General features: G+C 37.1%; 1 protein-coding gene across 1 annotated transcript in view; it reads left to right on the top strand.

The window, feature by feature from the left end:
• The window catches only part of tmem184a (transmembrane protein 184a), a 58,133-nt gene extending 45,887 nt beyond the window's left edge, over positions 1-12,246 (top strand). The window contains exons 5-9 of the mRNA XM_028813912.2: positions 506-581; positions 2,315-2,406; positions 3,061-3,230; positions 3,861-4,058; positions 9,257-12,246. Coding sequence (XP_028669745.2) covers positions 506-581; positions 2,315-2,406; positions 3,061-3,230; positions 3,861-4,058; positions 9,257-9,501 — 781 coding nt within the window. The 3' untranslated portion in view covers positions 9,502-12,246. The remainder of the gene's footprint in view (positions 1-505; positions 582-2,314; positions 2,407-3,060; positions 3,231-3,860; positions 4,059-9,256) is intronic.
• The last annotated feature ends 10,904 nt before the right edge of the window (positions 12,247-23,150 follow it).

Below are 23,150 nucleotides of genomic sequence, written 5' to 3'. Positions count from 1 at the left end.
ACCACTAGCCACCTTTTTCAGACTATATAATGTTAAAAAATATCTTAGCAATTCAACTTTAACAACATACCATCCTTGGGCCTAGTAACAATGCAGGAATTTTGTCAAGTTTTGTTTTCTGCCCAAACTACTATAATTTTGAAGCTGTCAAAAATTTTGAACGAGAAGACTAAAATGAAAATATTTCCCAATACCAAAAGTATATATTTTGCTATCTTATTTGTGTCAAGGAGGCAATATGAAGTATGCCAGGGTTCATATTTTCTTTCAGTATCAAAAAGAAGACTTCGTATTGAATTTTTTTGTCAGTTTTAATGTTACTCACAATTGTAGAATGTATCCTTGTATGAAAGTATACCAAGACTTGTGTCTGCTTTTAAGTATTTTGTTGTTTTGCAAGTTGGTGGTTTAAAAGAGTGTCTTTGCTGACATTTTATGAAGACATGTAACCAGGTCTAGACATCACTTTTGATGATAATGTGCTTTTATTTGTCATGTTTGCCAGCTCTAGCTGTTTATATGGAACCTGCTGTCTGGGGGGAATGACTTACTCAATTGGATTTCTACGTTTTTGTAAACAGGTTTGTGCCTTTTGAATAATTTTTTTTTTTTTCACCCTTTCATTGTTTTTATTTTCAAGTTACAAGCAGAACATGTTACATTTTGCTATAATAAAACCATTGTCATTGTAGTACAGGAGGAGAAATGTATAAAACATTCTTAATTTCATACTGCTCAAACAATTAAGGTAACACTTAACACTAGAATCCCTGGAGCCTACAAAAAAAAGTCGTAATGCTGGGCCACCTTAAATTCCTTCGCACCTCTTCATCAGTGTGGCTGTTTTGTAAATGTGTCAATTAGCCTAAACAGCAAGCAGCCTGCTATCCCATCCCCCACCAACGCAGCTGAAGTTCTCCCAGCTCAAGTGTGTTTATCTGGGTGAGGTGCCTGGATTTGAATCAGGTCAGGTTGGGGAGTATGTACTGGTACAGAGTAAATAATATATTGTTATTTGGAATACATACATTCATGTGTATTCCGTGTCTACAATGATCTGGGTAAATGTAGGATGATGGAAAATCCAAATGTTGAACACTTAGCTAAAACAGAAACTTTTTTCATGTTATAGTAATAATTGACAAAATGCTGACATGAAGTGTATAATGTGTGAAGACTGAAGTCCAAATGAACGCTTTCACGAAAGGTGTAACTTGTAAGGTGTAAGTGTGCTTTTATTGAAGAATATAACCAAATAAAAAGAAATCATTCAATTTACATGTTGCTGTCAATGAGTAAAAAGCCAAGCACAAATATTAATTGACCAGGTGTTACAGACTCAAATCAAATGTATGTTTTTATTATATATTAGAAATAATAATAGCAGCTCACTAATCAAAACGGAGAGAACCGTTGATTACAAGGCAGCAGTTCTTACCTCTACACCAGCCAAACAGACATGTTGGTTTTTTGTAGATTGATATTTGGGCTATACCGTATAGAATTCCAGGCACCTCACACCCAAATAAACGCACTTGAGCTGGAAGAACTTTAGCTGCGTCGGTGGGGAATAGGATAGCAGTTTTTTTCAGTGGTTGTCTTGCTGTTGCCTCTCTAGTGCACCTGTTGTCACTTTATTTTGCACCAAAGCAGGTGAAGTTGTTTCACAATTGCTTATGCTTCTTAACTGGACAGATTGATATCCCTGAAGCTTAATTGACTTAAGGGAACATTTAATCATCACAGAATAACATTAATTTTTTTGAGCAGTGCATATAAATATATACTAACATTGTGCTGTTGTTGATTATGTTTATTAAATATAGTTTACTGTTCATAAAATCCAATTTAATTTTGCCCTGCTGTGATATACATTATGAAATGTATCTTTTAATTAAACTGGTAATTCAGATATCAACTGAACTGCATGTACATTGCTTTGTATTCATATTCAGCAAATATAGTTGACTTTCATTATTATGATTTTTCAACATAAAATAGTAAGAACATTCATTCATATTTTGTAATGGTTTCTCTTTGAAGTGTTTAAAGTACTACTGGTTTTGCCATTCTTTTTTTAAATAATAACTTAAGTGCTTTAAACATAAACTATTACTTTTTACATGTATATTTCTTTTATCATGGCATACATGATAAAAGTGTGCATATTTTTGATACAGTAATAAGTAGAAAAACAGCAGAAAATAATTCTGAAATGTGTTGTTCATCCGTATATACAGCACTTTGACACTGCTCATGGACTAATGCAAAATGCTAACATTTAAACTTATCATTTTTTTTTGTTTACTATCAGGCTACTCTACAGTTTTGTGTTGTAAAACCCATAATGGCTGTGTTAACCATCATATTGCAAGCATTTGGTAAATACCACGATGGAGACTTTAAGTAAGAATACATTAAATTTATTTTCTGTTGTAAATGATTTGCATTATCTATTAGGAATGTGCTTTGTTCTTACTACTTAGAGGTAGCTCCTTAGAAATAAAATGAAAGTTGTTTTACTTGCATGTGAATGGAAGTTTGGTGATCGGGTTAACTTAGAGTTAAGTTCAGATTCAGATTATACAATGATCAAAACGTCAAGAAAATTAGATTTTAGCATGGTATCTGTATGTGTGTCTGTGGAAAGCTGAAACTGATTTTCACATCTTATAATTACAATTTTCAAAAAAAAAAATTACACAGTTTAAGGTTTCACGTAGAACTTTTGGATGAATATGTTCTAGCAAAGATGGTAGTTTCCAAGATATTCTTCATGAACACAGAAACCTATGTACAATAATAACTTCCTAAAACCTTGACCTGTCTTCTTGAAGCAAGTTGCATCATGTTTGTCTTACTACAGGTTTTAGGCCTATTATTATTGGTCTAGTAATTATCTCCATCCTTTTAAAAAAAACTAACTTTTGCTTCATTTTTGGATTCATATTTTAGGTCATTATTTAGTGTATACATAATAATAAATGTTTTTATGGTATATTGGTATATAACAATACAGCCTTGTTTTAATAGATTTCTAAATTTTGTTTTTCTCAACAGTGTAAAAAGTGGTTACCTTTACATTAGCATCATCTATAACTTCTCAGTTAGCCTGGCGCTGTATGCTCTTTTTTTGTTTTACTTTGCAACCAGTGATCTTCTTCGTCCTTTTGAACCTATTTTGAAATTTTTGACAATTAAATCAGTTATATTTTTGTCCTTCTGGCAAGGTAAGAATAATTTTTTACATTGCCTGAAATACAGAATTTGTAAATAATTTTTAGAATATCTTATTTTATTTTGTAGATTTTTAGGTCAATTTTGTTAATGAAACAAAATTTAATCCTGCTATATTTGCATTGAAAGATTGTGATATTTTTTTTCCCTAAACCATATTGTGGACATTTTAATATATGCTTTTTTAACAAGCACTTTCTAAAGAAATTAATGGAAAGCTTGGAGATAAAAAAAACTTAAATGCAAATGGGATTAATGTCTAAATTACAGAGTTGAAAAGGCTTTAATCAAAAAATATCTTAATTCCCTTGTGACTTATTTTGTTAACTTGGGTCTTTGTGCATTTCTTACATTGAAGCAATTGATAGGCAATCTCTGTAGCTGTAAATGGTCATTTTGCTAGGTAATACACATATCATTGTATCATTGACTTTATGAACAAATCAACTGAAAAACTGAACTGATGATGTAATGGATTTGGTTTATATTATAAGCTTTAATGCGTAGCAAGTGTATGTCATGATTTGCTAAATAAGGTAAGTTGATCATGTAGATTAGTAAGCAAATTGTAAAATATAAACAATAGAGGATACACACCTGTAAATTATTTGGTGTATCATCAGGTATGCTACTTGCACTACTTGAAATGTGTGGAGTCATCCCTGAGGCATTATTAATAGATGACCATCACGTGGGAGCAGGAACAGTGGCAGCAGGATGGCAAAACTTTATTATCTGCATTGAAATGTTTTTTGCTGCAATTGCACTCAGATATGCATTTACATATGAAGTCTACCAAAACACAAAGATTGAATCTCCAGGTATGACATATTTTTATTACATATGTTTTGCAATTTGAGATAAAGTAAAATAAATTTGTCCTCTCTTTGTTAAAAAAGTTGATTCCACATCCAGAATCTTTTGTTAATATTTGTCTCTATCTGCATAACTGTTACCATTTAAATAATTTACCTGATATTAATTTATATACTCTTGTATAAAAAAATATGGGTAAAATATGGAGCTAGAGTAAATGTGAGGGATTAAGTTACTCACCTTGTGCTTTATATTGTGCAGTTATCACTTGCTTTATACATACCACATTGAAAGTTTGATACAGTTGATACAGTATTTCAGAAATAAATTGCTCCATCCTAATAAAAGAGCACATTCTGAGAATAATCTGGTGAGTGTGTTTAGTGTTATGGAATGAGAGGAAGAGGAATGCAAAGTTAATGGAAGGACTTGTTGTGGAGGTGATATGTGTTGTGCTGATGAGAAACTGACTAAGGTGGTTTTGGAATGTGGAGCAAAAGGCATAGAATTATTGGGCAGAGAGGTGCACCAAGATGGATGTGGAGAGGATGAGTAGGTGATGTCAGATGATATGAAAAAATAGGTCTTACCGAAAGATGTCCAGGACTACATGATAAGTTGGGAAAGAAGACTTGGGGCAACAAATGGCTAATCTGAGTAAACATAGAAGAATACTGGTGCTAAGGACTCTGGATTACCACTACTTGGAAAATACATTTAGCATAATTTCCGTTTCTAATCTGTATTAAGTCTCACATAAAAGAACCAGTTTTTGAGTCCTGATAACTTAAGAGCAGGTGCCTAGATAGAAAATAGTATGAACTGGCTCTTATAGTACCAGCTGTGTTCCCATGTTTCTCTGCAGCAGCAACCTGCTGTGACTTTTTTTGTCATGTAAATGTTTGAGTGCCTGTTACATGTGACTGAAGCTAAGAATTTCGAAAACTATTTTAATAATTATGGTTATAATAATGGAAATAATGAAGTGTTATTAGTCCATGATGCAGAAATTATAGTGTAACTTTCTGCACAATTATTGAAAACACTCTAGATTATGTTATGTACTTGTGGTAGAATGTTTCAAAATGTAAATATTAAATCAGCTATAATTAGGCATTGTATTTGTTTACAGTTAAAAAGCTTGTAGATTTGCATGCTCATGTGAAAAGAAATGAAAGAAGAAGAGGTGTTTATTTTGTTTTTGGTTGTTTTATTTATTTGTCTTTTTTTAGTTTTTTAACACATGAAAAATGAGAGCTTGACATGCTGTTAATGATTTTTTTATCACTGTTTTTGTGATTCCTGGTACAAGTTATACTTTTCATATTCTTACACCAACTAGGTTCTGCACAGGACTTTCAGTACTGAATAAAGTGCAGCAGTTTAAGACATTTCTGGTCACAATGTCTATTGTACAAATAAGATTTCTTATATCTCCAAGTAATAATTTTTTTCCTTTAAAATGGAAGTTACTTTATGCTCCCCTGTAGGTGATTCTATTTTGCAGAAATAATTAAAGTGGTTTAAAACAGTTAAAACTACACTGCTAGCAAAACTACTGAGAGATATTGTGGAATTCTAATGTAGATTAAGTTTTCTGATTTCATTGTTTTCACCTAACTTGAGAAAGTTCTTCAGATCAAAGCTACAATAAATGATTGTTCCAATATTCATATTTTTTGTGTTTATTCCTTTGATAAGTCACAGTTCACTGAATGCCAAGTATGGAAAAATAAATATTTTGTGCAACAGAATGTACTTTTCCGCATTAAACCAAAACTGCCAAGGAGTGTGTTCTAGGGACCTAGTTTATATAAAAAAAAAAAAAAAAAAAAACTTTAAATGCGCCTAAGAAAATGTATAACCTAATAAAGCAGCATCGAACAATATATTCTTATCCATTGCCATGGTGAACACAATGGAATTTAAACCAATCATTGCCTTTGTTTTAAATGAGTTATTTTATTGAAATGCCTTCTCAAAATGCATAACACAGTAACCCAAGAGAAATAAAACCTAGCTGGTATCTTGACTTTCAGGCAGTACAAAAATAATAGTAATAGCTTTCTCAAAGGTGTTTTCTGTTGAATGATAAAAGTTGTGTTCTGACTGTTGATGACAGTGTAAAATATCATAATATAATTTACTCAATAACAGGACTGTGGGAACTCAAACCCAAAAGGAGAAACAAATTCAAGGTTAGGAACCAGTCCATCACAGGACCACTGACACGTACACACCCACACCTGTGCAGGCCATGATGATTGTGAATCATCAGTTAACCTAACATGCACATACAGGCAGGCTGTCATGTCTGTTAAAGGTGTACCTACTAAACTACTTCTGCAATTAATGTTATGTTTTTTTATTTGTAGTTAATTTAAAACACTTCGCAGAGATCTATGTTCACTTTGACCTTAAAGAGTCTTTTTTTTCTGTTGATCAGAGTCAAAAACCCACATCCACTGTTATTCAGAGTTGTATAACAATTCCATGATTAAAAGTTAAACATGATATAAGAGTCTAACCAAAGGAGTTACAAACAGAAAAATACTGAATTTATAAAATAACTGTTCCAAAAAAATATTTTATTATTACTTTATAGTAGTTGATATGTTTTATGTAGCTTCTTTTATAATGGTAATTATCACAAAGCGTTTTACCTAACATACTTTAAAGCCTTCTCCGCCATAGTCAAAGCCTGTTTAACATACACACAACTTCATTCATGTCACAGCTCACTGGATTAATATTTTGCAACACTTCTTTCCTTATAGCCATGGTAAAAATGCAATTTGAATATAATGACCTGTTTTTTGTAATATTAAACTTCTGTAACATTTGTAAAATACTCTTGAAATTTGATTTGATACTGACAACAATGTAATGTATATTTATATAATATGTTATTAAAAATAGCGTATACTCAACTATACTGTTACCAAAAATGTCTCTGAGGTATTTTACTTAAAATGATATTTACTTCTGCCTTTGAAGCATAAAAAATTTACCTGTGGTAAAAGTTTCACTTAAAAGTAAGTGTCAATGGAAGAGATACTGTCCATCACTGCGCACATGTACACACATGCTTACACCCACTTATAAACAGGCTTCATGCGCTTAGAGTGTAAAAGAAAAAAATGATTCCTGGAAGGAAATATGCACCGTGCCTCTGGGAACTTTATCACTGAAAGCACTAATTGTGTAGGGAGCACAATATAAGCACCAGCACCTTTACTGCATCATCTAGCAAACAATTACTGAAGAAAAATCAGTGTTATTTCATATTACTCATTTCAAACAACACAGCCTTCCTTCAGCCTCAGACATTCTTGTGTTATGCTGCTACATATTAATGAGTTAATGTAAGCACTGGAAGGGCTATTTGGGGAATGACCAAAGTTGTGTATTTGTGTATTAAGTCTTTTTAAATAGTTTTTAAAGTGTGCATTTTTAAGTTTTTAATTTTATTTGCAAGTGACTATAGAAATAATAGACCTTTACTTTCTGTACAAATGCTATCAACCATTTTGGGGAATTACTCAATGATTTCAAATTCCTTAAGGATGAGTTTGGCCCGAAGTGCAGTGATCACAGATTATTATTATTTGCTTTAAAAATCAGCACTTAATTAGCACAATTCTTTTGCAAAATAATTTTGGATTGAAATAATATACATATTACCATTAGTGCATCCACTCAACCCTTGTCCCAGCATACAACATTCGGTTAAGCATATTGATAGATAGATATATTTGTAATAAATATAAAATAGGTATGTATATGAATACAATCAGGGTAGCAAGATCTCTTTAATAAAATCTGAGGCGAAAATGTCCTCAATGGATTTTTATGGTCCTAGCCTGGCCCATGGATCAGTATTGCAATTAATGTTTCTTATCTTAGATATTGGTGTTTTATCAGATATTGCAAGACACAGTGATCCCTCCTCGATTGCGGGGGTTGCGTTCCAGAACCCCTCACGAAAGGTGAAAATCCTCAAAGTAAAAACCATATGTTTATATGGTTATTTTTATATTGTCACGCTTGGGTCACAGATTGCACAGAAAAACAGGAGGTTGTAGAGAGACAGGAACTTTTTTCAAACACTGCAAACAAACATTTGTCTCTTTTTCAAAAGTTTATAGGTGCTCCATGACAAGACAGAGATGACAGTTCCGTCTCACAATTAAAAGAATGCAAACATATCTTCCTCTTCAAAGGAGTGCGCGTCAGGAGCAGAGAATGTCAGAGAGAGAGAGAGAGAGAGAAAAGCAAACAATCAAAAATTAATAGGTGCTATTTGGGCTTTTAAGTATGCGAAGCACAGTGCGGGAAGCATGTTGCTTGACAAAGCAGCTGCAAGAAAGCCCAGCAAGGAAGGGAGCAATGTGAAGGTAGTTTTTCAGCGTTTTTTGAGGAGCGTCCGTATCCTCCAAGGGTGCGAACAGCCCCCCTGCTCACAATATATCTGAGGAGTTCTATTTAATACATAATACGTGCTCTGATTGGGTAGCTTCTCGGCCATCTGCCAATAGCGTACCTTGTATGAAATCAACTGGGAAAACCAACTGAGGAAGCATGTACCAGAAATTAAAAGACCCATTGTCCACTGAAACCCACGAACCAGCGAAAAATCCGCGATATATATTTAAATATGCTTACATAGAAAATCCGCGATAGAGTGAAGCCGCGAAAGTCGAAGCGCGATATAGCGAGGGATTACTATATTGCAAGATTGTGAAAAGAAATTGTTCTTCTAGTAACCATACCTATTGCTCATCCTCTTCATTAAAAGAAACATAGTTATTTAGACCTGGTGAACATTTAAATATAACACACAGCCTCTCTAATTTCACAGATGTATAATGATCCCTGTTTGAATTGTTATATTGTTATAATTATTTACTATCATTGTAGCAGACTGTAGCCTAGTTGGTTTCCCTAGGCTTGACTGAGTGAGCTAAATGGTGAGTGGGTGCACCTTATACATTTCTAAAAACACTTTAGAAAATGAAAAGGAATTTGAATAAAATGCCAGCATTTGGTTGTAAACATTAGCTTTAGCCTACCTAACAAGACAATGTTATTTGAATGATTTAGATTGCAGTGTCTTATCACCTTTACATTTATGTCCTTTTTTGCTTGTGGAAAATCACTAATAAAACAAAAATAAAATTACTTTGTTTTTAATTATTTTAAGGTAACAGTGCTCCAATGCAGAGTATCTCCTGTGGCTTGAAGGAAACCATGAACCCCAACGACATAGTACAAGATGCTATTCACAATTTTTCTCCAGCCTATCAGCAGTATACTCAGCAGTCTACACAAGAAGTGACAACCACAAAGCAGAATGGCAAGTTGGAAGAACATGGTCCAGTGAACTGGAACAAACGACCAAAGAAAAACGAGAAACTTACACTTATCAGTTCAGATGATGAGCTGTAGCCCTTAATAACATGCCTTTTTTTCTTTCGTAACAGTTAAGGCCATTTACTGTTGTCATATTTTGGAATTGTTTGTAATGTCATTTCCTCACCTTCAAGATGAAGTTACCCAGAAATCATGTATGAAGTAATGAAACAAAGAATATGAATTCTAAATTTGCAAGCTGAAGACAATACTTTTTCTGGGTTATTTTTCTTCTCATTTTGTTGTTTCCTGTGTCCCAGTCCCTTTCTATTTGTACTTATGGTTTTATGATTTAAATGAGATGGATCTGTTTTCTCTTGATCTCTGAGGTGAAGCAGATGTTTTGCATTATGATTTCTTTGTTTCTACAGAGAAAATAGCAGACAATGTATTGGAAAATGACTTTAGTTGTCATATACAGAATGCTCATTTTGAAAATCTGATATAAGGATGTCAAGTAATATAGTTTGTCACTATAATACAAAATGAATAGGCCATGTTTTAAAGTGCATTAAGACAAAATGTATGCTCTAAAAAATAACAGTGTTTATTAACAAGATTTTTTGTAAAAAAAAAAAAAAAAAAAAACACTATACTTGTGTATAACCAGAAACGTTTTTAAAAAGTTCACTTAAGTTTTAAATTGCCAGTGGAGCTTAGGGTAGCAGCTGCACCTGCACTATTAAAAAAAAAAAAAAAAACTTTGTAAGTAGTGGTTAAGAAGAATGAGTCCTTAGGTAACAGAGACTTATAAATTAATAATCAGCTGAAAATGAATAAATCAGTGGTATGAAAACTGCAACATATTTTACCTATATACTGTATATGTATATAAAAGTCATTTTGTGTATATAGATGGCAATGCTGTCTTACCTTTTAAGCTTATTAAATCACAGTGGTGTTTCTGATCCCTTTACATATGTACCACTGTATATAATAATTGGAAGCATATCAATTGTGTTTATTGTGAGCGTTGCCATTGTTTGTATGTAAACATATTAAGTATGCATAATTATAATTTTACATTTTTAATAGTGGTTTTCAAACAGTGATGCTTACTTTTTTATTTTTATTGCACTTACCAGATAACTGTATTACATCAAAAGACTGCTTAAATTATAAATGCTGTGGTAAAATATTTACATGAATAATTCAGTTAGGATACAAGTGAATGAGAGTTTCATGGTTTCAACGATAATTCCAAATGTAACTGAATATATTTGGAGTGATTATAGTATTACTGTGGTTAGCAGATACTAAAATTTTGGTTGAAGTGTACACACCTGTAATAGTAATACATTTTATTTTATAAGAAGCTAGGCTTTTGGATAAAAGAGTAATTCATTTGTGTTTAATCTTGTTAATACCACAGTGAACTGAAATGAAAAGTTTATGCATTTAAATAAGTTTGTGTGTATTTTAATATTTGTAGATATTCTATAAATATGGGGGAAAAATGGTTAAAAGTTCATTTCAGACTAAAAAAATAGAAACATTTTAGGTGGCAAAAAACAGTAATATAAACCTGGTCACAAGGTGACCAACTAACTTTTTTTACCTTGAGCCTTGGTATACTGTAATTAGAAATTTACAGCTACATTGTAGTCTTTTGTTCTTTTAACCTCTTTTGCTTTGTTATGCCATCTCACTTTTGTATCTTAACTGCTTACTTTACATGAGGAGCATTCTTAGTTCTTAAAAAGGGAATTTTAAGGAAGCCCTGTTCTAAGCCCTCTGTATAATTAGATTGTACTTCGTAGTCTGCTTATGACAAGAACAACAGACAGGGGAAAACACATTTAGAACTTTCTTTTAACTTTCTTTTATGCAATACTGGCTTCATTCATGTAAGGAATATTCCTTACACATAAAATGTTACATTGCAAAACAAGCAAACTATGTTGTATGTATCAAGAAAAGTAGCAAACTCAGGCAGTGCAGAAAACTATTTAAACCACAGTTCAATGTTGAGGCAGAGACATTTGAATTCGAACAGGAGAAATATGAAGAAAAATAAAAGGGGGGGGGGGATAAAAGATCCAACCCTCAACCACACAGTGGCAACTGTATTGTCCTCTCATTTTTTTTTTATGCACAGGATTTATTTTATAGAAGTTCTGTTTTTCTTTACTTGCCTTAGTCATATTATCCTAGATTTGGGGTCACATACAGTATGCATGCTTTATATTTAACTGCTTAGACTTGCATTGTTATTTTTCACTCTTTTTTCTTTAATTTTTGCTCATATTTTGTCTCTTGTTTTACCCTTAGCACTACCATATTTCTCATTGTTGACATACAGAACAATTCTTATATCAGTATTCGATTTTTGTATTGTATATCTGGAACACAGATCATTATACTATTTTTTTTTATCACTGTTGCTAGTGAAAGGCATATCAGAGCAACCAAATGTAGTATTTTTTCTGGTGTGTCACTCCTGAAAATACTGATGTTTTATATCTGGTAAAATACCTTAATTATTGTAGTTCAAATAGTTGTAGATTTCAGTGCAGACAAGAAGCCTTAATAGTAATAGAACAGAGAATCACTATTCTCTGTTGGCATACCAGCCACCTCATTGTAAAGAATTTACAGGGAAAATGTGTAGCAGCTATGTAAAATTAATTCTTAAATATATCTTTGAAGCATGTGGTTTTTTTTGCAACAGTCAAAATTTCCAAGGAAAACTTAGAGGTATATATTAGACAATTACCTGACTTCACCTGGGAAATTTCCTAAGACATAGTGGGCATCGTTTATAGTACTGCTAATTGAATGTATCAGAAGTACTATGTAACTGAGTGTGTATGTATATATATATATATATATATATATATATATATATATATATATATATATATATATATATATATATATATATAATATAAATATTTCAAGCTGACACATGTCAAATAAATGATCTATCAATAAATTTAACAAAATCTGTAAGAGTCCTGACAATATGCCTTAGGACGTTTTTCTTTTATGAATGATGCTGACACATTTCCTGTCGCTTGTATTTTTAAAGTGGTTTATTGAGAGTGAAAAATGAAGATATCTAAACTACATGTTTAATTTAAAAAAAAAAAAAAAAAAAAAAAACTTGACATGGGGGTGTTATTTGAACAGTTGTTTTTTTAAACAAAAATGTAGTAGTGTGGAAAGAACCTGGGTCTCAGTCCAGGAAAACAGAATGTATGGTATCATCAACATCTATGTAAATTTAAAAAAAAAAAAAAAAAAAAAAAAGAAGCTATGCCTTCTTTAAGACTGTACAACTGAAAATATTTGCAGTCCTTAATTTCGAAAGTAATTTCTTCTTAAGACCTGAAAGAATTAGAACGCAGGTGTGTCTACTACTTACCAGCATAGGAAAAACATCCCCACCCATAATAACAACAGCGCAAGTGAGCAGAGAGCTGAGGAGACTTCGTGCCAGCAAAGCAGCGGGTCCAGATGGAGTATCGCCACGACTGCTGAAGGTCTGTGCATCGGAGCTGGGGGGTCCTCTACAGCGCATCTTCAACCTGAGCCTGGAACAGGGGAGAGTCCCGAGGCTTTGGAAAACATCTTGTATCACCCCAGTCCCAAAGGTATCACGTCCTAGTGAGCTGAATGACTTTCGGCCTGTTGCTCTGACATCACATGTGATGAAGACCATGGAGAGGCTGCTGCTTCACCACCTTAGGCCACAGGTTCAACACGCCCTTGACCCTCTGCAGTTTGCATATCAGGAGAAGGTGGGAGCGGAAGATGCCATCATCTATATGCTACACCGATCCCTCTCTCACTTGGACAGAGGCAGTGGTGCTGTAAGAATTATGTTTCTAGACTTCTCTAGCGCCTTCAACACAATCCAACCTCTGCTCCTTAGGGACAAGCTGACAGAGATGGGATTAGATTCATACCTAGTGGCATGGATCGTGGACTATCTTAAAGACAGACCTCAGTATGTGCGTCTTGGGAACTGCACGTCTGACATTGTGGTCAGCAACACAGGAGCGCCACAAGGGACTGTACTTTCTCCGGTCCTGTTCAGCCTATATACATCGGACTTCCAATACAACTCGGAGTCCTGCCATGTGCAAAAGTTCGCTGATGACACTGCTATCGTGGGCTGTATCAGGAATGGGCTGGAGGAGGAGTATAGGGACCTAATCAATGACTTTGTTAAATGGTCCGACTCAAACCACCTACACCTGAACACCAGCAAAACCAAGGAGCTGGTGGTGGAAAATGTGAATTTCCCATTGGGATTAATAAAGTATCTATCTATCTATCTATCTATCTATCTATCTATCTATCTATCTATCTATTGTGGACGAAAAAATGCACACTGAAAAGCAGACAGATAATATTTTCTCAATTCTTGTTTATTTATTTATTTGGAGTCGCAGTAAGTAGAGATTCAAAAGAGTATAACCTATAGCCGCAAAGCTCAATTGAACCCTGATCAAAAGCCAGGAGGGGTTTTTTATACTTCAGCATCTCATGATTAATAAGACAGAAAGAACATCCTTATCAAAACAGAAAAGTTAAACAATATGTCTGTTGAGCTAAGCATTATCTGTGGTTTGGAAGCTAAGCACAGGAGAGACGCCTTTGCATAAACTACATGTGCAGTTCTGCAGCCTTGTGACCTTGTCCCTGAAACATTCACTCTGAGAAAGGGAAAAACAAGAAACAGCTTACATTTTATTCATGTGGACACTATTTCTCCTGAACCCTGGAATAACATATTTTTGTTAGTTCATAAGCCAAAGCGTCTCTCACTGGCAAGTTACAAAATAGTTATTATAAAGATTCTAATTTACTAAACACACAAAATACATGGTGCTGAGGAGAACATTCTTCTTCTACATTCCCCGCTTTTTGAACCAACAAAAATATGGGTGACATAGGAGTAACAAGGGAGAGAGTAGGAGAAGGGGAAGGAGTGGAAGGAAAGGAGGAAGAAATGGGAAGCATGCATTCTTCATGTAACATATAAGCCTTGGCCACGGAGGCAGTGAAATACTGGGACACAAGATATCTAATTAGGGGGACTATACAGTAGGCCACAAGTAACAGAATGATAAAAGCAACGGCCAGTGAAATAAAAACTGACCTGAGCCATCAGCCCCAGGGGCTAGAAATGCCAGAAGTGGTAGCTAATTTATTTGAAAGGGCAGTTAAACCTGGCAAAGCACGGTGATTGATACATCGGGAGCCGTATTATTAGGGATGCAAGTGCAGCACGCATCACCAAACATAGCACATACACCCCCCTTTTCAGCAAGGAGCATATCTAATGCTAATCGATTTTGCCAAGTCATAAGGGATGTTCTATCAAGCTGTTCATGTATCCCTTCAACAGCCTCTTTAGTAAAATTCAGGAAACGCTGTTGGTTGTAATATAAGTAATTAATCCAATCTACATTTTTATTTATTGTAATTTGGGGGAAAATAGACTCAAAGCCAGCAGCAACTTGATCTCGTGCTTTAAATTTATCAGGGACTCCGCGAGGGACACCAATGGAATCAAAGTAAACGCCAGGGCCGTGAAGAGAGAATGTGGAGGGGTCAGTAGAGCGGGGTCGACGACGTCGGCCAGAGCTGGACGACATGCGAGGAGAATTCAAAGGGAGGAGGCGGAATGGCATAACAAGTTGGGTTAATGCGCATGTGCCAGTCCAAATAGGGGGAAGAATATCAAGTAATTTTAATGTACTGCACATCCACCAAATATCAGCACGCGGAGTGGACTGTGTCAACAGGTAAAGTGATAATGTAGAATTAAATGAGGTGGAGTTAACCTGGAAAGTCTGGGAACAGAAGGAAGAAGGGATATGACCAACATTAGTACCTCGGAAGGGGGAACTATAATTACTAGAGAAGCAGGTATAATTGCCTTCATGAGACTGGAACATCGGGGGAGTCATATGAGGAGTGGGGGGGGAAAGAGGAGAGAAAGTGTAATGCAGTTAGAGTCTTTTGGTGTGGACGGAGAGGTAAAAAGGGCAAGGAGACAAGGAAGACCAACAGGGTAAATATTAGAAAGAGGGAAAGGGACGGTAGCCAAATGTGGCCTGGCCGTAGCACAGGCGTAGCAATCAGATTGATTTACTTGCTTAGCCGAATATAATACCCACTGTAACCAACGGTTCTGATCGCCATAGCCAGTTTCAATTGAAAAAGTGGATGAGAGGGTGGAAATATTCATAATCTTAACAGAAGAAAAGTCTGAACCAGAAGTTGGGGAGACGGGTGTGTGTGCAGGAGAATGAGAGGTGTTAGTAACAGGATTGTCAATCTTAATTAGAAATCTCCCTAAAGGGTCTGTTCCAGATACATATGCCCCTAATATATAGGTTCCTGAGTCATGTAAAGAGGAGTTCTTCAAAATGATGATCAAGGGGTTACAATGGTTGTCAACACATTTATGAGAAGCATGTCCTTTTATGATAGAAAATCGATTTTTCAAACCGTATTTTTGGGCCTCAAAAGGTTGAGAACCCCAGTCCTCAGTTCCAGTGTTAGCAAAAACCCATTGCCAGGTGTCGCAGTTACTTCCCCAATAATACCTTGAAACAGTCATACACACGTATTTGTCAGACCAGGTCCACTGGGCTTGTCGACCAGTCCCACAGTTGATAATAGAGCAGAAATCAACCTGTACTGATGTGGTGATTCCTAACAGGAAAGTCAAGGTGACCAGGGCAGTAGACAAGGGAAAAGAAAGCATAGTAGCACAGCAAAAAAAGGGTGCCATCTCTTGCAATGTGAGGCGTGAATCCAGGCGGGCAATCCTTCCATTTTCACTGCATGTGGTGTGGATAGAAGAACTTGGAACGGTCCTCTCCACCTCGGCTGATGCCAATGTTTCCTCCGAGTGTCATGGACGAGGATCCAAGTGCCTAAGGGAATCGGCGTGTCTTTAGATGGAAGATTAGTCCTCCAGGCCTGGTTAACCTGCTCGTGGACTTCTTTCAGAGAAGCTCGGAGACCTGTAAGACAAGAGAGAAGATCATTGTCCACAGTATGCAGGTTAACATTTCGCATAACCATGCCCACAGGCATGGGTGTCCGGTCAGAATTTCAAACGGCGACAGTCCTAATTGCCGGTGTGTTCTTGCCCTCAATCTCATTAAGGCCAGAGGCAAAGCGTCCGGCCAGGATAAATTTGTGTGCTCACAGATTTTTGCTAATTTAGATTTTAGGGTGCCATTATCAGTTTGCAATTTCTGTGGTATGCCCCACCTAGGAATAATTTCTTTGATTAAAGCTTTGGCTACAGTTTTAGCATCAGCGTGTTTAGCAGGAAAAAGTTCTACCCATCGGGAGAACACATCAACAATTACTAGACAATAACGATAACCTTTAGACGGAGTTAGTTCAATGAAATCCATTTGGAGGTGTTCAAACGGACCCATTGGATTAGGTGTAACGGCGGGACTTACCTGGACTTACCTGGGTGCCCTTTCCTACATTAGACTTTTGACATAATGCACAGCATCTGCAGAACTGCTCTGCATATGTAGAAAAGCCTGCAGCTTCCCAGTGTTTTTCAACATCCTGAATCATGGCGTCCCTTCCAGCATGGTCTAGACCATGAGCGATTTTTGCCATACCTGGGAAAGAAGCCTTTGGGAGGAAAGGTTTGTTAGTTTGCCTATGGGTCCAGACTCCATCAGAGAGGGACCCTTCTTTGGACTATTTTCTTTTTTCTCTGTCCGTGGCTGCACTCTGTAAAGAAACAAGTTGATTATCAGGGTCCTGGTTATTTCTCTGTTGGAATAAAGAAATTGATGTGTTATTATATGCAGCCTGTTTAGCAAAGTGATCAGCTAATTCGTTTCCTTTGCTGACAGGATCTTGTTTTCCTATGTGAGCTTGACATTTAACGATCGCTAACTTTGATGGTTTAGTTATAGCTTCTAAGAGGGATTCAATAAGTTTTTGATGTTGGATCGGTTTGCCAGCGCTGGTCTTAAATCCTCTACTAAAATAGAATGAACGGTGTGAGGTACCTTTACTGTTAGGGGGCTCATGAGCACTTTGTTTGTCTGTATGTGGTTGCGCTAAAACTGCATTCATTAATCCCCCCTTTTTCGTCCACGAACACAGTGAATGGACGAGAATATAGTCAGTGAGAGTAATGCATTTTTATTATTATTTATTTATTGATTTATTTATTTTTTTTTTAATCACATAGAGCCTTGTCAGCCTGCTATATCACTACATGCAGCCAGATCGCAGTGTTAGCTAGATTTTGTAAAGGCTGTGCTCCTCCTGAAAAACTTACAATCAAACAACTTCTCAGGCCGCAAGCTGGTACTACTTTTAAATAAGGAATTCATCCTACCATGGTGCCATACATGCTAGCCTCCAGATCATGGAAAAGTCTGAGGCGGAACCGGGTCAGCGACAACAAGGAAACACTAATTTCCGTGGCGACCCAAATGCCAACTGTAAACAAAGATAATCTATCTCTGGAAACACACAGCACAACTCCACAACAAGAAAACATTCCCACCAAAAGCTATGCAGCCACAGAGAAATATGCTGACTTAACCTGTTGTTTTGTGACCGGTCTTGGAAAGTTTTGAATGATGGTTAAACGGCCGCTAGAGAGAGCTCTTGTATCGCAAGAAATGTCATGACCTAAATATTTAACGATAGCTTGAAGTAACTGCAGTTTTTTTTTTTTTTCTCTTTGTTTTCTTCGACACTTTTTTATGGCCATTTTCACCTAAAAAGAATAGCAATTTTCTGAGTATCATGTGCACTTGTTGTTTATTTATTTTTCTTTTCTTTTTTCTTATCTATATACTGTATCAATTTATTATCTTTTTCTGGCCAAAACCATAAACACAAGGGGCTTCAGTATATCCCTGAGGCATGACGGTCCAGGTCCATCGGCGGTTTTGAAAGGTAAAAGCAAACCAGGATTGAGAATCAAGGTGCACGGGAATGGAAAAGAAAGCGTTAGCAAGGTCAAGAACAGAGAAGTACCGGTCGGACGGGGGCATCGTGGAAAGAATAGTGGAAGGATTAGGAACAATAGGTGTTCTAGGAAAAAACCGCAGAGTTAACTTGTCATAGGACCCGTCAGCCTTTTTTACAGGAAAAAATGGGGGAGTTGACTGGAAAGTATGTAATTGGAATAATCGCTCCTCGCCTCACGAGATCAGAATGTACGGCGGCGATGCCAGCCTCTGCCTCTGGAGACAGAGGATCCTGGACATGGTACGGGCGGAAGGAAGATTTTGAGAAAATCACCAGTGGCTCAGTGTGCTATCCTTCCATAATCAATTTTTCCCTTGGGACCACAGTGCTAAGGAAACATGGGGAACCGAATCTCCTAAATAGAAAACGCTTTGTGAATATGTGAGGTGCACTGAAGCAACTGCTTTAGTAGACAACAAAAATACATGGAATGTGCAAAGTTTCAGGGCATGTGCTGGAGGAAAGAAAAGGTGTCCACTTCAGTAGGGAAATACTGGGCAGTACAAGGCAGGGTGTCCGGGACTTGTAAGTGAGGAAAAATAGGCATGAGGGGAAAGAATGAAGGGCTTTCAAGAGGAAGGTGTGCGGGGAGATGTTCAGGGTCCAGGCTGTAAAAGAGGGCTTGGGGTGTGAAGTGTGGCACAGGAGCTTAGGAATGGAGCAGCAAAAATCCTTGTTCAGTTAAAGAAAATTGAGACTGACAATTAAGTCATAAGATCCCATCCCAGCAGTTTCACAGGACACAAATGATTTAACAGAAAGGAACGAGTCAATAATGAAACTGTTAATGCTGAGCTGTAATTGCACAGGAACCTCCTTCAGTGCGTGGCTCCTGTGTCCATTTCAAAGGCAGTTTCTTTGCCATTAAAGTCAATAAAAGATCAGTTTCAGCATGACGAGTAAGCAAAGGAAACTGGAAAAAGTGGCTGGGGTCCCTGATAATTCTTAGGACCAAGGAATGTCATTAGGCTCAGGGAGAGGGGGTGACGGAGGCGCTTGTGTGTGCAGTTGCGTCTAAAATGTCCAAGTTCACCGCAGCAGCGGCAGGCATATGACGCTGGCGTCTGCTCCGAAGGGTTAGGCATCTGAGCAAAAGGATTATTAGGGTTTGATAAATGGAACCCACGTCCTTTTCTGTGCCCTCGCCCTCGACCTCCAAAGAATTTTCCACGTCCTCTCCCCCTAGCCAGGTCAGTTCTTCCAGTATAGTAATTTATTTGTGCAGCCAAAAGTTTGGTCTGTGTCTCTGACTCTTTTAATTTAGTCTGACTGTCAGCATGCTCTGCATGACGCTTGTCTTCCTCGAACGTTGCGGTCTTCCAGCCTTTTTGCAGGACGTGCAGACTTTGCTTTGAATGGCACTTCTCAGTCCCGAGATGAAAGGAGGCACTGCAGCATGAGTTCTATCGTTTGTATTGTCTAGCCCAGAGTGATTAGCCATCAGATCTTGCAATCGGTGAGCCGGCTGAAATTAGTGACCAGTTTGTGCCCTTTTTATATTTTTTCTGCCAGGGCTCCTTTTAAAGGCTCTCACTGGGCGAGGAAAGGACCTTCATTCCAACACCATGGGACACCGGTATGATCACCGTGATTTACAGTTGCCCATGTGGTGCTCAGCTGTCGACGGAGCACCTGTGTCCACTGTGCAGCATTTGTTTCATATATGTTATCCAGCTGCTGTAACAGCTCCACAAATTGCAGTCCACCGACTGCTCGTGCTCTGGGAGACTCTTTTAATTTCTGCCATTGCAACCCAGTAGCACCTTGTGAATGATCTGAATTATCTTCCTCAGGGTCAATATGTGAGGACGGGTCATAATGATATTGTTCATTGTAAAAACCTGCTCCAGACGGTTCGTCTGTTAACAGGGGTGCAGTTGGAGGAGAGGGTGCAGGAGGTGGAAGCGGGGGAGTTTTGGTAAGGAGGGGGTGGACAGATTACGGGGTATAGGGGGTCTTTCTTTTCGGTCTGCTTTCTTTTACTTTCAGGCTTGGGCGCTGTCTCTATCTTCATTTTCTGCAACGCTAGCAATAATTCTTCCTTGTCTTTTTTGTGTTTTGACTTCAGCAGCCAGCAGGTTGTTACGCCTCTGCTTATTCCACTTCTTACATGCCTTTTAAAATCCAACCCAGTCTGCTTCTCTATTAACTGTTTAGGGGACCCGCTTTCAATCCCGACGGTGTACTAGGAGCCTGGTGATTCTCCGAAAACAATCCTTCTAACATTAAGTTTTGAGGACCCTGGGGGACCTGTTTGACTGGCGTGCCATTACAATTTCCCATAGTAAGCGGCAGGCCTTCAATAGAGAGCAACCCAATCCCCGATTATTTCTCGTTCCACTTGTCGTCCCCGGAATCAACCAGTTGACAAGTGGAAATCAACCTCCCCTCTTCAAATTTCACACGTACTCTAACTGCCCCTTTCACCCCTATTCCTCTTAATATAGGAACGTGCCACTCGGTCCTTTCTACTCGAATTCTTAAGGGATGACTTACTAGCATTCACACTGTGCCGTCGCTCTCTATGAATCCCTAGAACCCTTCTAGGTCGATACGGTATAATTCTCTATTCTTTTAGCATGCTTTTTATTTTTTATTCTCTTTTATTATTCCCCCGTATACTTCTATTTCTTCCAGCACACCAGTCAAACCAACGGGAATCCCCCGAATCTACTCACCGCGACTCCTTCTGCCTGCCTGGAAAAATCCCGTCCAGTTGCTTTTCGTTTCGGTCAGGAGGAGGTCAGCGACTCCCCACGCAGGAAAGCGCCCAAGGTTGGCCAGTCCTAACTTTTACCGGAGCTGGTCCTCGATCCCGGAAATCGGTCCACTTGGACGAACCCGCCCAGGGAGTCGTCTGCCCGTCACCTGCCCCACGTTCGGGCGCCAAAACTGTGGACGAAAAAATGCACACTGAAAAGCAGACAGATAATATTTTCTCAATTCTTGTTTATTTATTTATTTGGAGTCGCAGTAAGTAGAGATTCAAAAGAGTATAACCTATAGCCGCAAAGCTCAATTGAACCCTGATCAAAAGCCAGGAGGGGTTTTTTATACTTCAGCATCTCATGATTAATAAGACAGAAAGAACATCCTTATCAAAACAGAAAAGTTAAACAATATGTCTGTTGAGCTAAGCATTATCTGTGTTTTGGAAGCTAAGCACAGGAGAGACGCCTTTGCATAAACTACATGTACAGTTCTGCAGCCTTGTGACCTTGTCCCTGAAACATTCACTCTGAGAAAGGGAAAAACAAGAAACAGCTTACATTTTATTCATGTGGACACTATTTCTCCTGAACCCTGGAATAACATATTTTTGTTAGTTCATAAGCCAAAGCGTCTCTCACTGGCAAGTTACAAAATAGTTATTATAAAGATTCTAATTTACTAAACACACAAAATACATGGTGCTGAGGAGAACATTCTTCTTCTACACTATCTATCTATCTATCTATCTATCTATCTATCTATCTATCTATCTATCTATCTATCTATCTATCTATCTATCTATCTATCTATCTATCTACACAGAAAAAAATTAAGCAGTAACAAACCCCCATGTACCGGTCAGAGTCCGTGAAAAATGCTCAGACTTTGGCCAGGCACCTCTGTGGTCTCCTAAGACAGCTGGTCACTGGGCCAGAGCCAATTCAGAACTGGAAACCTCACCCATCATACTTTACCATTAAGGATACTCCTTCAGCTCTACTGCATTGTAACAAAGTCCTTAGAGAAGCTGATCACACAAAGTGCATGTTTGGATTTTCAGTTTTCAATATTATTGGTTGCAACATCTGTAAAATCAATGAAGTCTGTAACTAATTTTTGCCACACCAAAGAGCCTCTATGCCTGGTCACTATTCAGGGAATAGATGTGAAGATGATGCACTGTTTAAGATACTTAGGGGTTCACATCAATGTCAAGCTGGACTGGTTTAAAACCACAGGGGAGCTATGTAAGAAAGAGCAGAGCAGACCATTTTCTTAGAAGACTGCATTTCTTCAATGTGGGAAGTAATGGCCAGTGTGATTTTCTTTCAGAGATGGGGTTAGTACTTAAATATTCATGATAAATGTAATAAGTACAGCACTTGTTCTTTATGCTTAAGCATAGAAAAAGTACTATATAAATCAAATGTATTTTATTATTATTAAGCCTGAAAGTTTTCACACTTTACAGGAAATGAAAATGCATATCTGAAAGTGTTTCCTGTAAAATGGGTTGAAAAAGAATTCATCAGACTGGAGCAGACTTGCTGTGTCTTAATTAGGATTTCTGCTCTTCAAGAAATTCTACTAATTTGTTATTATTATTATTATTATTATTATTATTGTTCTGTCGGCCTACCTCAGCTGCCTTTTCAAATTAACTTAATTGGTTGATCAAATGTACTTAGCTCCAGGTTCTCAGCTTTTATATGAACAGTGGCATTTTATAAAATGCAAAAACTGTAATTTTTAAAATGGAGCACTTAGTGAATTAAATGTGTTTGTAAAACACAATTGCCAAGTATCATTAAATGTTTTGATGTGCAAGTGAAGAAGATCATCGTTCTGTACCCCCCTAACCACACAAGGCTTTGTAATCCTGCTGTTTTTTAGTGAACAATTTATGAGATTGGCTGCGTCTGCTTTTAGTCGTCTCTCTTTTTTGGAGCCAACAGTGTATTTGCAGTGTACTTTATAGCATT

This window comes from Erpetoichthys calabaricus, chromosome 11 (genome assembly GCF_900747795.2).
Source record: "Erpetoichthys calabaricus chromosome 11, fErpCal1.3, whole genome shotgun sequence".
NCBI classification, from domain to species: Eukaryota; Metazoa; Chordata; class Cladistia; order Polypteriformes; family Polypteridae; genus Erpetoichthys; species Erpetoichthys calabaricus.
Note: the sequence above shows the minus strand (reverse complement) of the source record. Positions and strands in the feature narration are given on the sequence as shown.